At 39.5% G+C, this 14,102-nt stretch overlaps 1 protein-coding gene across 1 annotated transcript in view; it reads left to right on the top strand.

The window, feature by feature from the left end:
- The window catches only part of LOC138629998 (tumor suppressor candidate 3), a 67,241-nt gene that overhangs the window by 20,748 nt on the left and 32,391 nt on the right, over positions 1-14,102 (top strand). Inside the window, exons 2-3 of the mRNA XM_069714076.1 lie at positions 5,791-5,960; positions 12,304-12,421. Coding sequence (XP_069570177.1) covers positions 5,791-5,960; positions 12,304-12,421 — 288 coding nt within the window. The remainder of the gene's footprint in view (positions 1-5,790; positions 5,961-12,303; positions 12,422-14,102) is intronic.

Raw genomic sequence — 14,102 nt, 5'->3', positions numbered from 1 at the left:
AGTTCTGTTTAGTTCACCTCTTTTATTGGCCCTGAACTTTAGTCACACAGTTTTGGAAATAGTTTCTCCTTTTTGGGTAGATGAAACCTATTTTTCTGGGAAAAATACCTGTGACTCCTCTTGCCTGCCAGCTCAGTCCCTTACACGTTATGTTAACTTGTATGGACATCTTCCCCTCTCCTTCCAATGGCATCCACAGTATACTGTGTTATACAACTCAGCCATCAAAAGTATCTTCTGACATTTCTTGTCTGCAAGATTGCTCTCGAGGACGGGGGGGAAAGAAAAAAAAAAAAAGACAGTTTACCCCCCTCAGTGCACTTGAAATGACAAAGAATTGAATCTGCTATGTTTTCTTTTATACAGTAAAAGTTAAAGTGAGAAATTCAAGTGGCACAATAAAGAGTTGCCCAGTAAGAGCAAACGGCTTCTCTAAAGTGGCGAGCACAGCATTTCCTCCGATAGGTAAAGAACGTCCATTCAAAAACAATTGAAGGATTTATCCATGACTGGACTGGTCAAATCACTTCGCAAATTTCATCATCTCGGTCAATCCCTTTCGTAAGCCGTCTTCATGCGCTTCACAACATATATTTGGAGTATTTCTTTCCACTGTTTTATGGGTCAGATTGACGCTTGCTCTGACGACTCATGAGCTTGTGTGTGATGAGTTTAACTGTTAAAATAAGTCTTGCAGAGTGTTTATTAGATTTATTTTACACGTCATTCGATTACTGTTTTTCTTTCACTGGTGTTTTAGAAAGATGTAACAAAAGAAGCTCACTGACTTTGGAAAGTCTTTGAAAAACGTCATCTTCAATCCCTTGAAGTGGTGGACAAACGAAGGTGCTTTTGTCCTGCAAATGAGATATGGTTTTGAATGTGTTTTATTAGATCATTTTAATTTCCCCAATATATAGAAAATTAAAAAAAGATGAGGGAAAGTAAGGGATTGGGATGTATCAGGAAGTACCATCTTTTTCTACTCTGGCTGCCGGGTCACCTTTTAAAATATCTAATTGAGTAATTATTTGATGAATTGACTCAGCTGATGAACAGATGAAGGAACCAAATGAACGCCTGCTTAATTTGCAAACTGATTCTTTGCAATTACTGACGAATTAAAACATTTTTTTGAGCTGATTTTCCAACAAAAGTAATTAACTCACTGACCATACTTTGTCTGATAGCTTTTAGGCTGGCTGGCTGGCAGAGTGAGCGTATGATTGCGTAACTGGATGGCTGATAAATGAACCGTTCTCTATCATGCCCCACATACCTCTCGCAGTGTGGTCATCAGTGCATGAGTCAGTTGCCTATACTTCATGCGTCACCCTTCTCCTTTCGCTGATTTTTCCATCCCTCGCGAGGGAGGGGGAGATAGAGAGAGAGAGAGAGAATCCAAGCAATTTCTGTTTTTATTTTTAATTTTTTTGGCCCGCCCCGAGTGCTTTTTCTCCTTCAGTTGTTACATCTCTTCAAATCTCCTTCCTTTATTGTTTGGATGATCTGTGAGTCAGAATGTTTTTTTTTTTAATGAATTGTATTTATTTAACCATCATTCTGTATTTAGCTGTGATATCCAGTTCATACTTCACCAAAGTGACTTTTTCTTTCACTAAATGTGCAAATTAAAGTGAGATGCTGAAAAGACGATAATAGGGCAAATAAATAATATAGAAAAGCAGAGGAGGTTAGGGGTTAGAGTTGAGATTAGGGTTCGGGTTTGGAGTTAGGGTTAAGGGGTTAGGGTTAAGGGGTTAGGGTTGGCACCCTCACTTGGCATAGCTGCCATAAACCCATATTCAAAGGAAAAAAAAAAAAGTGATGGTCTCGGAATATCTCCCGAACCATAAGTGGGAGGGCCACTTGTGGTAAATTGACCTTCTGGGGGTTTCATTTCCTATGGAATCCCTCAGTTGAACCGGACGACAGAATGTATGAATAGATAACCAGATGCTTGGCTCCTTATCACCTAAATTGACCTTTTAGGTTTCTCTCTCTCTCTGTCTCTCACGGGACATGGGGAACCAGAGACAGATTTAGATCACTGTTCAGAGATACTGGAACATTTTGCCGCCTACCCTTTGACCTATAATGTGTGTGTATCGCAGAAAGACTATGACATACATAGAGTGAGCAACAGAAAATCAGATGGATAAAGCAGGATATTTGAAGTCCATTTGTGCAACACACACACACACACACACACACACACACACACACACACACACACACACACACACACACACACACACACACACACACACACACACACACACACACACACACACACACACACAAACAAGATGTGATTCATTTTGATTCACTTTCGTGTCCTCTGTGTTCACTGGGGTAGAAAATAAATATTTTTAATAGTTCTATGCTGTTTGGAGTGCTTCTGTATTTTACATGTTTGTGTGTAGGTCAGGCAAAGTAGGGAGTCGTAACACTGATGTGTGGGAGTCACTTGAAGGTCCAGCATAAGGCATTTAAATAGCTCTGTACCTGAATGGCTCCTTAGATGTGTTTTGAATACCTTGTAGTTGACATGCATAATTAATTATTACTGTGAACTCTCAAATAACTCCCTAATTTATGTGGATCTCCTCTTTTATGTTTTCTTGTCTGCCTTTCTTTGTTAGGTTAATTTGCTGTTAAAGTTGTCTGCTGTTTACCTGTTGTAATAGTACATTCTGAATAAGTAAAATGCTAACAGAAATATTGGAATACCATCCTACGGAAGCTTTGAGTGTTTTCTTGGACTGCACATTTGGAGATTGGATGAATTTGACAGGTGCTTTTGATTTTCTAGTCAGATAAAAGTATAACACCTAACACCTATTACTAATGTTGACGGTATTGCAGCTTGTGGTTACTAATAAATACAGAAGTGTTTTAAAATACTCTTCATTAGAACAATTATTCCACTCACACAAAATCGTGAGATAACTCTGTTATTGTGTTGTGCACTTTAAGCTTAGAGAATAGAAGATTTTGTAGTATAATGCACAGTTACAATTTTAAACTGATTGTTTTTGTTCAGTGGCTACTTTTACATTTTTCTTTCTCTTCATTATTTCAATGACTTTTGTCATTCCCGACATGAAGACCTGACTGTTTTAAGCCCTTCAAAAAAAGCGCAGCTTACACTTCAAAGCATAAACTACATATAATGGCTAATCTTTCAAGCTGTTCTCCTTCTTTTTTTTCTTCTTCTTCCTAGGATCTTTATCATCTTTTTTCCCCTCACATAGTACTTCTGTGTGTTTCCAGTTCTCTTGTTTGTGTGTGTGTGTGTGTGTGTGTTTGTGTGCGAGCGTGTGTGTGCGCGTGTGTGTGTGTGTGTGTGTGTGTGTAACACGAGTAAGACATGGGATCATTACTGCCGGTGTGATTGGCATCCAGGACTGACAGCTCTCTCCTTTTGGGGCTGAATGCTCACTGGCCAAAACTAGACAGATGAACTAAAGGTAGAAAAGCAAAGACGTACGGAGACCACTTTGTACCTCCTCTGGACACGCACGCTGACGCGTTTGTGTCGGTGTGTTGTATTCCTTTGCGTTTCTCGACGCATCTCCTCCGTCGCTACGCGCGGCCCGTTAGAACGGCGTGTTGTCTGAAATGCACGAGGAATGCATCGGAAACACGCGTGTCCTGCTGGTGTGTAACTCTCCTTCCGTCTCCCTCGTTTCCTGATCCTCTTCCGCTTTGTAGTTTGTGGTTGTCTCGGTCGAACTTGCCCCCTGGCAGTTGACTGGAGAGATTCGGTCTACAGTTCTGCTCCGTGCAGCCATAGTCTGTGACCTAAAACGTGTGCGTGTGCGTGTGTGTGTGTGTGTGTGTGTGTGTGCGCGCGCGAGGGAGAAATAGATTTTGTGCCTGATTAGCAGTAGGAGTGCGGTGCAGTGCTAAATTATTTAGCTACTGTCTACTTGATCCAATACTCGCGAACTTTTGGGTCGACGGAGGGATGGGAAGGGTGAGATGGAAAGTTACTGTGCAGCCAGAGACTCGCCTTTTTTTTTTTTTTTTTTTTTAAACCGGTGTAAACTGATTGGGGATTTGAAAGAGTTCAACCCCAAACAGACGACCACTCCTCTTCGCTGCACTTCAGCCCTGCATCAAATACTCCCCCTGCCTAAAACGAGACTTGCATGCATATGTTGGCTGGTAGCAACTGAGCGAGACTCGCGATGCATTTTGTATCTCGGTCGAGAGAGTCGGCACGCCCAGCTGCCTTAGTTGGCTTGACATTTTAACAATATCTTTTCAAGAAACCGATCACATCAGCATGGCTATGTTAGTTACTAAATTCATTAAAATAGAGCAAACTCTGCTCCCAGCATTTATTTAAAATTTTTTTTTTAATGTCTATTGTTGCATGTTGCCATTCAAAACAAAATGCTTCCTGAAGAGCAATATTTTAAATCTTGCAGCACCAATAACATGTTTTGACATTTAAACCGATTCATTTACCACCGGCTAACGTTACGTAGCTGACCACCGCTCGCAGGCGTACTTCCATTCATGCCGTATCCACGAGGGTGCCCGAGGTTAGCTGCCTTTTCGTCGGGCGGGGAAGCTGCTTAGAACAGATCTTTTACACAAAAGTCGATTGCATTGCTGCAGATTTGAACTTGTGCGGAGAAGGGTTTTAATTTTTCCAAATGAAATATACTACAATGTTGATAGCTGTTGATAAAGTGGGAGGGAGGAGGCATTCATCAGTGTTACGGCACGTGTTAAAGCTGAAGAGACGGAAGTCAAAAATCTCTCGTGATAAATGCACGACATACCCTCCTCTCAAATTTTGCACTGTCTAGTTCAAACAGTCTAGATCACAAAAACAATAGTGTGTGGGGCAAACTGAAATCTGCTTCTCGCACAGATTTTCTTTGCTGTACAGTTTGATCAGCAGAGGCTGGGAAAAACAACAAGTGTTTCATCAGCAGTCTCACTATTTCATCATTCCTCGGCGCCGAGCTGAAGTTCGGCAAAGATGTTGCTGGTAGAAACTAAGCGGTGTCCTTCTGAGACCTTGCAGCGACACAGACATTTACAGACGCGCATGCCAGATACACATAGACACACAGTTCTCACGACTTTTCTATTATAAGCTTTTGCGCTTCTAAAAAGCGCCGGCTGATGTGTTTGTGTGCACTCGTATGCTGTGCGTAGTGTTTTTTTTTTTTTTTTTTTGCTGATGTTGTGACCTGTTGGTGAAGCAGCAGACTCTCAAAATCTAAACAAACGCAACCAACAGCTGAGGCTTTTCTGTATGTACATACAAAACGTGGACGGCCCTGTAAATAATGTCTACCCGTGTTGTGTTCCATATTTTATTTGATTGCATCACATTAGTAAATACTGGCCAGGAGTCAAACCTATACAAATTTAGAGATAGTAATTTTTTTTATCCCGGAACACTTTCCTTTGCATCAGTCTCGGACTATCAAAGCAGCCAGTACGTAAGGGAAGGTCCTCTTGGATTTGTTTTAGTGACGCTGCCTGCTCTTAAGACAAGACAAGTCAAGGAACTACATTTTTGTTGGGGAAGCAGGGTGATATCAGGTGTGTTCTTTTTGTTAATAGAGTGTCTTTGTGACTTCACTATGAATGCAGTATATTTCTCTCAAAGGGGTATTTCTAACATTTTCAAGAATTAAAACGGCTATATTTGTTATTGATCGTTCTATGGAATCATTCCACTGCTTAAATCTAAAATAAAAATCCTAATGGGATGCATTGCCATGTCGGCCCTTTTCTTTTTTTCCCCTGTGTGTTCAGAACCTGCTGTCAGAGAAAGTTGACCAGATGATGGAGTGGTCCTCTCGGCGTTCGGTCGTCCGGATGAACGGGGACAAGTTCCGTCGTTTCGTCAAGGCCCCACCCAGGAACTACTCTGTCATCGTTATGTTCACTGCCCTGCAGCCTCAGAGGCAGTGTTCTGTCTGCAGGTACGTACACACGCACACGCACGCACGCACACGCACACACACACCCACACACACACACACACACACACACACACACACACACACACACACACACACACACACACACACACACACACACACACACACACACACACACACACACACACACACACACACACACACACACCAAAATGTGGCCTGGTTCCTACCGCAACAACCATTCCTTTGTCCTTCTCTTCGTCGCCTGGATGTCATGTCCTCCTGCACGTTTACTCGGAGCGCTGAATTTTGCCCACCGTGGCAAACTTCGTAAACTCGCAAGCCACACATAAAAACTCAGGCACGAATGTCCTAGAAGTCTTATATTTCACGTACCTTCCCCTTACTGACTTGCACACCACGTGCAGCACAGAAATCAGCCTTACGTAATAAGAACCTGTGGGCCACCTTGACATTTGGATCAAAGGGACTTCAGCCAGCTATACTACCAAAGAGCAATGAATAAATTCCACAGAACAAGGCCAATAAGACCTACTTACCCACTTACATACTCAAAGCCGTTGTTGTATTGGGAAGATTTTCCAGAAGTCCCAATAAATAGATTTAAATTTGACTCGGTTACAAAATCACACTTGCATCATTTTCACATCAGGTCCAACACAGCTAAGTATTATTGTTATGTTATATTCAAATGAATTTTCATCCAAATCAAAAAACTTTACTCAATAACAGGGAGTTAAAATTGTATTTCAGCACCATGGACAGTTCTACACACAACACTGGAGTTCATAATAGAGCTGGCTCTGGAGCTGTCCATAGTTCTGAAAGCGGCTTTGGATCAGTCAGTGCCATCATGGCACCAGTATCGGGTGTACAGCTTTTTCTGAGATCATCATGGTTCTAATGCCAGATTGGTATAATTACTAAACTGTTTTTGCTCTGCTCTAAACTGAATCATTGTGAAACATACTGGGAATAAATGAGAAACATTTATTTCCAGTAAAAACAGCTTAGTAATTATACTAAAGCATGATGAAAAACACAAAATTGTGTTTTTAGTATAGGCCTTTTCCCAAAGCATGTTCCATAGTACAATCTACCACATATTATCCAATATGTTTTCCTCAGCGTTGGTGGCTCATCTCATTTTTTCTGTTGATTATCGTCCAAGTTTTAGGAATGACTGATTTCTGGCATTCTTCCACAAAACACTGTCTTTCTGAAAGTATTATTATTTAGTACAGCCTGGGTGGAGTTTCTTTACACTTGTATAGAGAAGTGTAGTCTTCTAACTTGTTGCCATATGGAAAAGTACTCAACATTGTCAAGTTGCTAAGTGGGCAATCATCACATTGCAATGTATATTTTTTTGCAGTTTTATTTTAACTCATTTCTGGCCCATGACTGCTGTGTCTGTGCAGTATAAGCCAGGTAGTTGACCATGATTTGGTTTCCAAGGGCATGTCCAGGTAGTTGATGAAATCACCTTCTCCATCCTGATTGTTACTTGTTACTCTAATCAGCCTCTCTTCTACTTCGTCAGCCAATTGATTAGATAAGTTATTCATCATTTATGTCAACACCGCACAGCTGCTTGACAGGCAGAGGGGACTCACATTATTAGTATAGAGGTACCACAACAGACAAACTGAGGCTCTTTAGATTTGTCTTTGTTTGCTATTATATACATTCAGATTTCCTTTATTATCTTACCATAATTAAATACATCAATGCCAAAGCAGGTTGTGCAAGGATTACAATTTTGCTCGAATACACTTCAAATGGCTTTGTTTCATCGTTTTTTCAGTGAGCTGATCTAAACGTGTTTTTATTCTTCATTTCTTATTTAAGACCAGTGATTTTTATTTAATTGCCAGATGCAGCCATTATTGTCAACCTTCTGCCCCCTCCCTCTCTTTCTCTGTCCCTCTTTCCTAACTGCGAGCATTCTCTCATTAGCATTAGTGTCACATCAGTATAAAGGGAGAGTAACAGAGGGAGGATGAGATGGATGTTAGATGGTGACCTGAGTGTCTGCCTTAAGAGGACAATCAGGCAGTGAAAAAGATGGCCAATCACTGGGGTCCTCTCTCCCACATCACTATTAAGCTCAGTCCCAGTTCCATATTACTTGCTAATACTGACAAGGTTTTGGCACTAGAAGGGACACAAATTAGTTTATTGTGTTGGAGATTGGATTTTAAACAGATACACACACACACACACACACACACACACACACACACACACACACACACACACACACACACACACACACACACACACACACACACACACACACACACACACACACACACACACACACAGACCAGACCATAATACATTCACACATAACACTCTAACATTTCATCAGGACATTCAGTAGATTGTGTGATTTGTGTAGAAGTAATTGTCAGTGTTGTAGCCTACAGTGTTGTCTCATACCAATTTCTTGGACAGATCTCTCTCAGATTAAATGCTTTGAATTGCCAATCATTTTTTTAACTCCAAATCATTATTTTGGTGGCCAGCTCTCCTTGTGTAATAATAATTGTTTTTTTTTTCTTTTATATCAATCATAGGATACTTGAAACTTCTATGCTCTTGTCTGTAAATATTCAACAGTGAAGATAACTTAGCCGTGTTTTAGTCTCTTAATGAAAACAATACAATACAAATGGTTTAAGCTAGGTTTAGGCTGACAAAAATAGTCCGATACAAAGTAAAAAGCAGTACAATTTATTCATACAAACAACCAAAAGGAACTTTTTTTTAATCCAGTATACTTGCAGCAATGCATACTTTAAATATATATTTGTGTTGGATTATAAATACCTTACAGAGCATTTTCAACTCCAAAATAATTCATATTTTAAAAATGTTTTTGTAATTTTTAAATAACTCGTATTCCTTCACACTCTGGTCCCTTCAACTTCAACTCCTTTAATGTCAACCCACCATATGACATACAGATGGATCGAAAAACTGTTTCTCACAGTCCCACTGTGTGCAAAATATAAGGACAAAACAAGAAATGCATAGATATGCAACAACAACAAAACGGACAATGTAGTGCAAATATGGGTCCACAGTGCAAAAGTTGAGAGTTTATGGGGCAAAGAGGGGAAAGAGTTCAGCATCCTGACGGCCTCATGGGCGAAGCTGCTCCTCAGTCTGGAGGAGCTGCACGGAGCTAAAAACAAGTAAAAACAATGTTATTATATGAAATGCAAATTATGTTAAATGTAACATACATTTTATTGTATAACTTACATTTGTAAATGAATAGCTAAACGTTAACAATTAAATAATGTTTATATTCTGTGAATAATCACAACAATTGAAACAGTTGAAATACTATTATGTCAAACATTATTTACCTTTCTGGTAACAGGCAAGAATATATGACTAAAATATCCTTTGGCGAATCACTTCAGGTGTTTCCATATGAGGTGTGATCAAACTGTTCTGTGTCCAGTATGACGCCCCGTTGACCAGCATTCACAACACGTTAATGGTCCGAGTGTGCTTAACACCATTACCCCGACTGCATTGCACTTGTAAACACATTAAACATCCATTATCTGTACCCGCTGTATCCTGAACAGGGTCACGTGGGCCCGGCTCACTTTGAGTGAAGGCAGGGCACCCTGGACGGGTCGCCAGTCCATCACAGGGCCGACGCGGAAAGACGGATGGAAACAAAGACCGTTCACGCTCTCATTCACACCGAAGCACAATTTTTTCATGAATCGCCAATCAACCTGACATGCATGTCTTTGGGTGGTGAGAGGAAGCCAGAGTACCTGGAGAGAACCCACGCAGGCACAGCGAGAACATGCAGACTGCACACAGGCGCCTGCTGTCAGGCGACAGTGCTAACCACTGCGCCACAGTGCCGCCCTCACATTAAACATGTGAATTGAATTGATACAGTTCTTGCAGATAACTTTACAGCGGAGTAATACTTCACATTGCTGTTGCTTTCGTTTTTAATGCACAGACAGAGACGAGGACACTCGGCACACTCTCCCATCTTTAAATGTCATCTGTAATGCATCGAGGCAGATGAGATGGTAAGATCTGCCTTGTGCAGATTTCTGGGGAGAAGTGTGGTGCGGTGAACCCTTTTTTTATGTAAAAAAAAAAAAAAAAAAAAAACTAAAGTGACAGACAGTGGAGTCATGTTGACATTTATATAGCTGGACACAAGTCTGCCTCTTCCAAACAGACCAGAGCACAGATTGTCAAACTGTGTTACGTACACAATGTCACACTTTTACTAAACTTACTGGACTTCGGGCTTAAATTGGCATACTTACTTGGAGTATCAAGTATGAAAGCACCCAGCCAGATTGCTTTATCATCTTACATTCTCACAGCAATACCTTATTATATATATATATATATATTGTTTTATATATTTATGATTTGTTTGGAGTATGATGGCTTTTAAAGATGAAAGATTAGACTATTTGCACAGTAAAAGCTAGATGTCAGTGACACCTTGACAACTTCAGCATAGTGGTATTCACAGACAGAGAAAAGGACCCTTGTAATCCCTGACAGTATGCTGGCCTCATTTCAACCTCATCCACGCTGACTTCTTTTTATAATGGCAGACACTTCAAAGGAACTATCCTAACATTAGCTCCAGAGTTATATCACCACATATAACACATCCTGACAGATGAATTCCCACTAATTAAAACCAACACAAGAGACAGTTGACATAAGACACAATGCCATAGTGAAGGGAAACATGTAGCTAAAGTCAGTAACAATTGACAGAGATAATAGAAAAGAGGGACTGGTTCTTGGCATTCTATGCAGGAGGGAAATGTAATTGTGATTTTTAACATGGTTTGTTAAAATAATACCTCCATTAGACTAAGTTTAAAGGAAATTGAAATAAAATGACAAATAAGGTTTCAAAAACATAAAAGAGAAATATGTATAACTTTGCACGGAGTGAAGAGCACAGCATGGTATAGAGAGGGAGACGCTGCCAAAGATGAAGTGCACAATTTCCTATTTATGCTCTCTCATCACCTTCATTCACATTCATTCCACTCTGCCTCAGACAGTGCATATCTCCTCTCCTTTTATCTCCTAACTAACAACCCTGTACCCCGTTTTACACTACTGGGTACCAGCTCTATGCTCGTTGACTGTACTTGCCCCTGGAACCAGGTACTTTTCTGGATTTCATTTTTTTTGTTTTTTTACTGCAGATAATACCTCCTCATTACGACATGGAGGTCAACAGGGGCTGATTCTTGGTATGTGGCTGTTTGGCACAGCAAGGAGACAATTTTTGTTTCAGAAGAGAATGAAGGCAGCAAGACAAAACGTTTCTGAAAGGTTGTGGGTTGACATTTAGCGAGTTGTCCAGTGGCAGGTTGGCTATTTAACAATATGGGGTTTGTGCAGGAGGATCATGCGGTAATTATGACGATTCTCAGTGGTCTGCAGTGTTTTCATGATACATTCTATTTCTCTTGACACCTTGGCAAAGATGATACTAAAAATAGGGCCTGGTGCTACCCACAACCTTTGCCCAATGGACAACCAAAAAAAAAAAAGAAGACTTAAGCTGAGCTGGCAGTGGAAATGGGCTTATTTGATCTCTTTTGAAGTCAATAGTTAAAATGTTCCTGTTGTCCTTCCTTTTCATACACCTATTTGCCTCTTCATGAATAAATACATTAATTTCACACTTGCAGTGATTGTGCCCATTGCCTGTCAAAATCAAAATAGCATCTTCTGTAGCAGGTGAATAAATGAAAGAAAAACAAACAAACTGAAAAGATAAAGTAAAACTTAAGAACACACTCACAGTTTGAAGTAAATATAAATGACGACAGTGTTGGAAAGAAAAACACTTTCAAATTTGGGCTGCCACAATAGTGGTCCCTCTCTGATAGCAATACTTTACCTCTTTATCCCCAGCTACCTGTACCTTTACAAAGAAGAAAAGGCTTTTGCTGTTAACCTAATTTCTTGACATGGTCTGTCCACTATTTTTCTCAGTTTGTACTACAGCATCAGTTCTACAGGACCTGAGCATAGAGCTTTTTGGACCCCTGCTTTTCAAATGCAAAGATGTTATGATCTGGTGAGGTATACCTGTGATGACGGGTGTCTTCCTGTGACTGAAAATAGACCAAGCAAAACACACCACAGCAATACTTGTGTAGGTTCATTGAGTTCACCTCAAGAGTCATCTCTTAAACAACTGTGGCAACTATGGGTTTGATATTATGTTTTGTGTATGTGTTTTTGGCATTATATTTTATCTCCACATGTAGCATGTGTAAAATGTTATGGTTTATCTTTTGTCCCTGTACATTTTTTTTTTTAGGCAGGCGAATGAGGAGTACCAGGTCCTGGCAAACTCATGGCGTTACTCATCTGCCTTCTCCAACAAGCTCTTCTTCACGGTCGTGGACTATGATGAAGGAGCGGATGTTTTCCAACAGGTAACTAGTTAATCGAGTCTGAATGTGTTAACCCAAGATTACTGCCAGTTTAACATTTTCATATTCGGTTTATTTTTAGCTCTCACTTGACTTAATACATAGGGAAGTAGGTAGGTGTAATTCTCATAGTTGGGTATTCTTATTTTTTTTAATTGACACATATCTTTGGCTTTCTTTCTATCACTTTGACTATCAAATTCACTGTTGACTTTTCTTCTCGATTATTCATTATTCTAATGGTAAAAAATGCCTTTTAAAAGTCTCCAGAGCCAAATTGACATATTCAAATGGCATGATTTTGTTTTTACCAACCAACAGTCCAAAACCCAAAACATCTCCTAAATTCTGTGCAATAATCTAGACTTTAGCTTGATTTTTACTTAATTAATTGTACTTTACGTTAATCTGTGATCCACTATGAGGAAAACAATGAAACCTTCCTACTTAATAATTTCCACTCCTGACAATTCCTTTTTACAGTGTTCCATGTGGTAAAACAGCATTTTATTAATTATCGCTACAATCCAACAGTGTATAAGAAAAAAAACTGTTTATGTTTTTCTTGGCTATGACTTATGGTATCAGAAATGTGGGATAATTTAAAAGCCTCACCAGCAGCAACCAGCTGCTATTTGCAGAAACCTTTAACTCAAAACGGAAAAATACAAAATAGCAAAGTAAATCCCTGGTTGTTCATTTTCCTTTTTTTCTCTTCTCTCATACAACTTTAAATAGCAATGCTCATTTAAAAATAGCCTGGTTTTGCTTCTTTGTCCTTTATCTTGATTTAGATTCAGATTAATCCAACAAAGATAGTTTTAGATTTAAGTCTTGAATATGTTCTTTTCTTCATCTTATCTGATTGCTATTTTCCTAGCCCTTGTCTCTTTCTTTCTTTATTTGTTTAATGGTTACTTTTTGCCCTCAGGCTTTACTGTGACTTCTTCGTTAATTTTCCTCAAGGCTAATTTCATGATCATCTGTGATTTTATATTGTCATGTAAATATTGTTTTTATGAAAAAGCTACTTGTGTGCATATTTTCCTATCATCTTGTATGTCCATGCTTATGTTTTTGTATGTGTTCATTGACATTCATACATGTACATATACATGTTCATACATGTGTTACTTATGTATTACATGTTCAGATGGTGAAACAACTTTACTCTTGACTGATTTCTTTCTTATTCTTTCTGCATTTCCTTCCCTCCTCTTTTTTCTACAGGCCTATTGGGGAAAAGAGGAGAGAGTAAATCAGTTGACTTTATTGTTAGTGATAATTGTTGGGAGTCCTGGATTTGGGGTTAAACATGGTGTGAAACATGGAGGGAGAGGGGAAGGAAGATGGAAAAAGATTCACATTTAGAGAAAACAGATAATCAACCTCATTTATCTGTTTTGTTTGTGTGTGTGTGAACATTCCTGTGTGTCTTTTAGAGGAAAAACAGAAAGGAGAGCAATGCATTTGTACAAAACCATGCACTGATACAGTTTCTTATAGCTAATAATCTCCGAAAGATTTTTTTTTTTTCCCCTTTGCTTCTGTGCAAAGTTATGTACTGTTGAGTGTCTGCCCACTACAGAGTCCCAATCTGATTTTTTTTTTTATAATTTCCTCAAACAGTATCAAATTTGGTTGATCATTTGAACAGATGAATAGCTCTCCATAGTAAAATATA

Source organism: Brachyistius frenatus, unplaced genomic scaffold (genome assembly GCF_029030835.1).
Source record: "Brachyistius frenatus isolate BFR_SWC_R1_liver_20210118 unplaced genomic scaffold, ASM2903083v1 Contig_125, whole genome shotgun sequence".
Lineage (NCBI taxonomy): Eukaryota > Metazoa > Chordata > Actinopteri > Embiotocidae > Brachyistius > Brachyistius frenatus.
The sequence above is the reverse complement of the archived record's forward strand: the minus strand, read 5'-3'. Positions and strand labels throughout refer to the sequence as shown.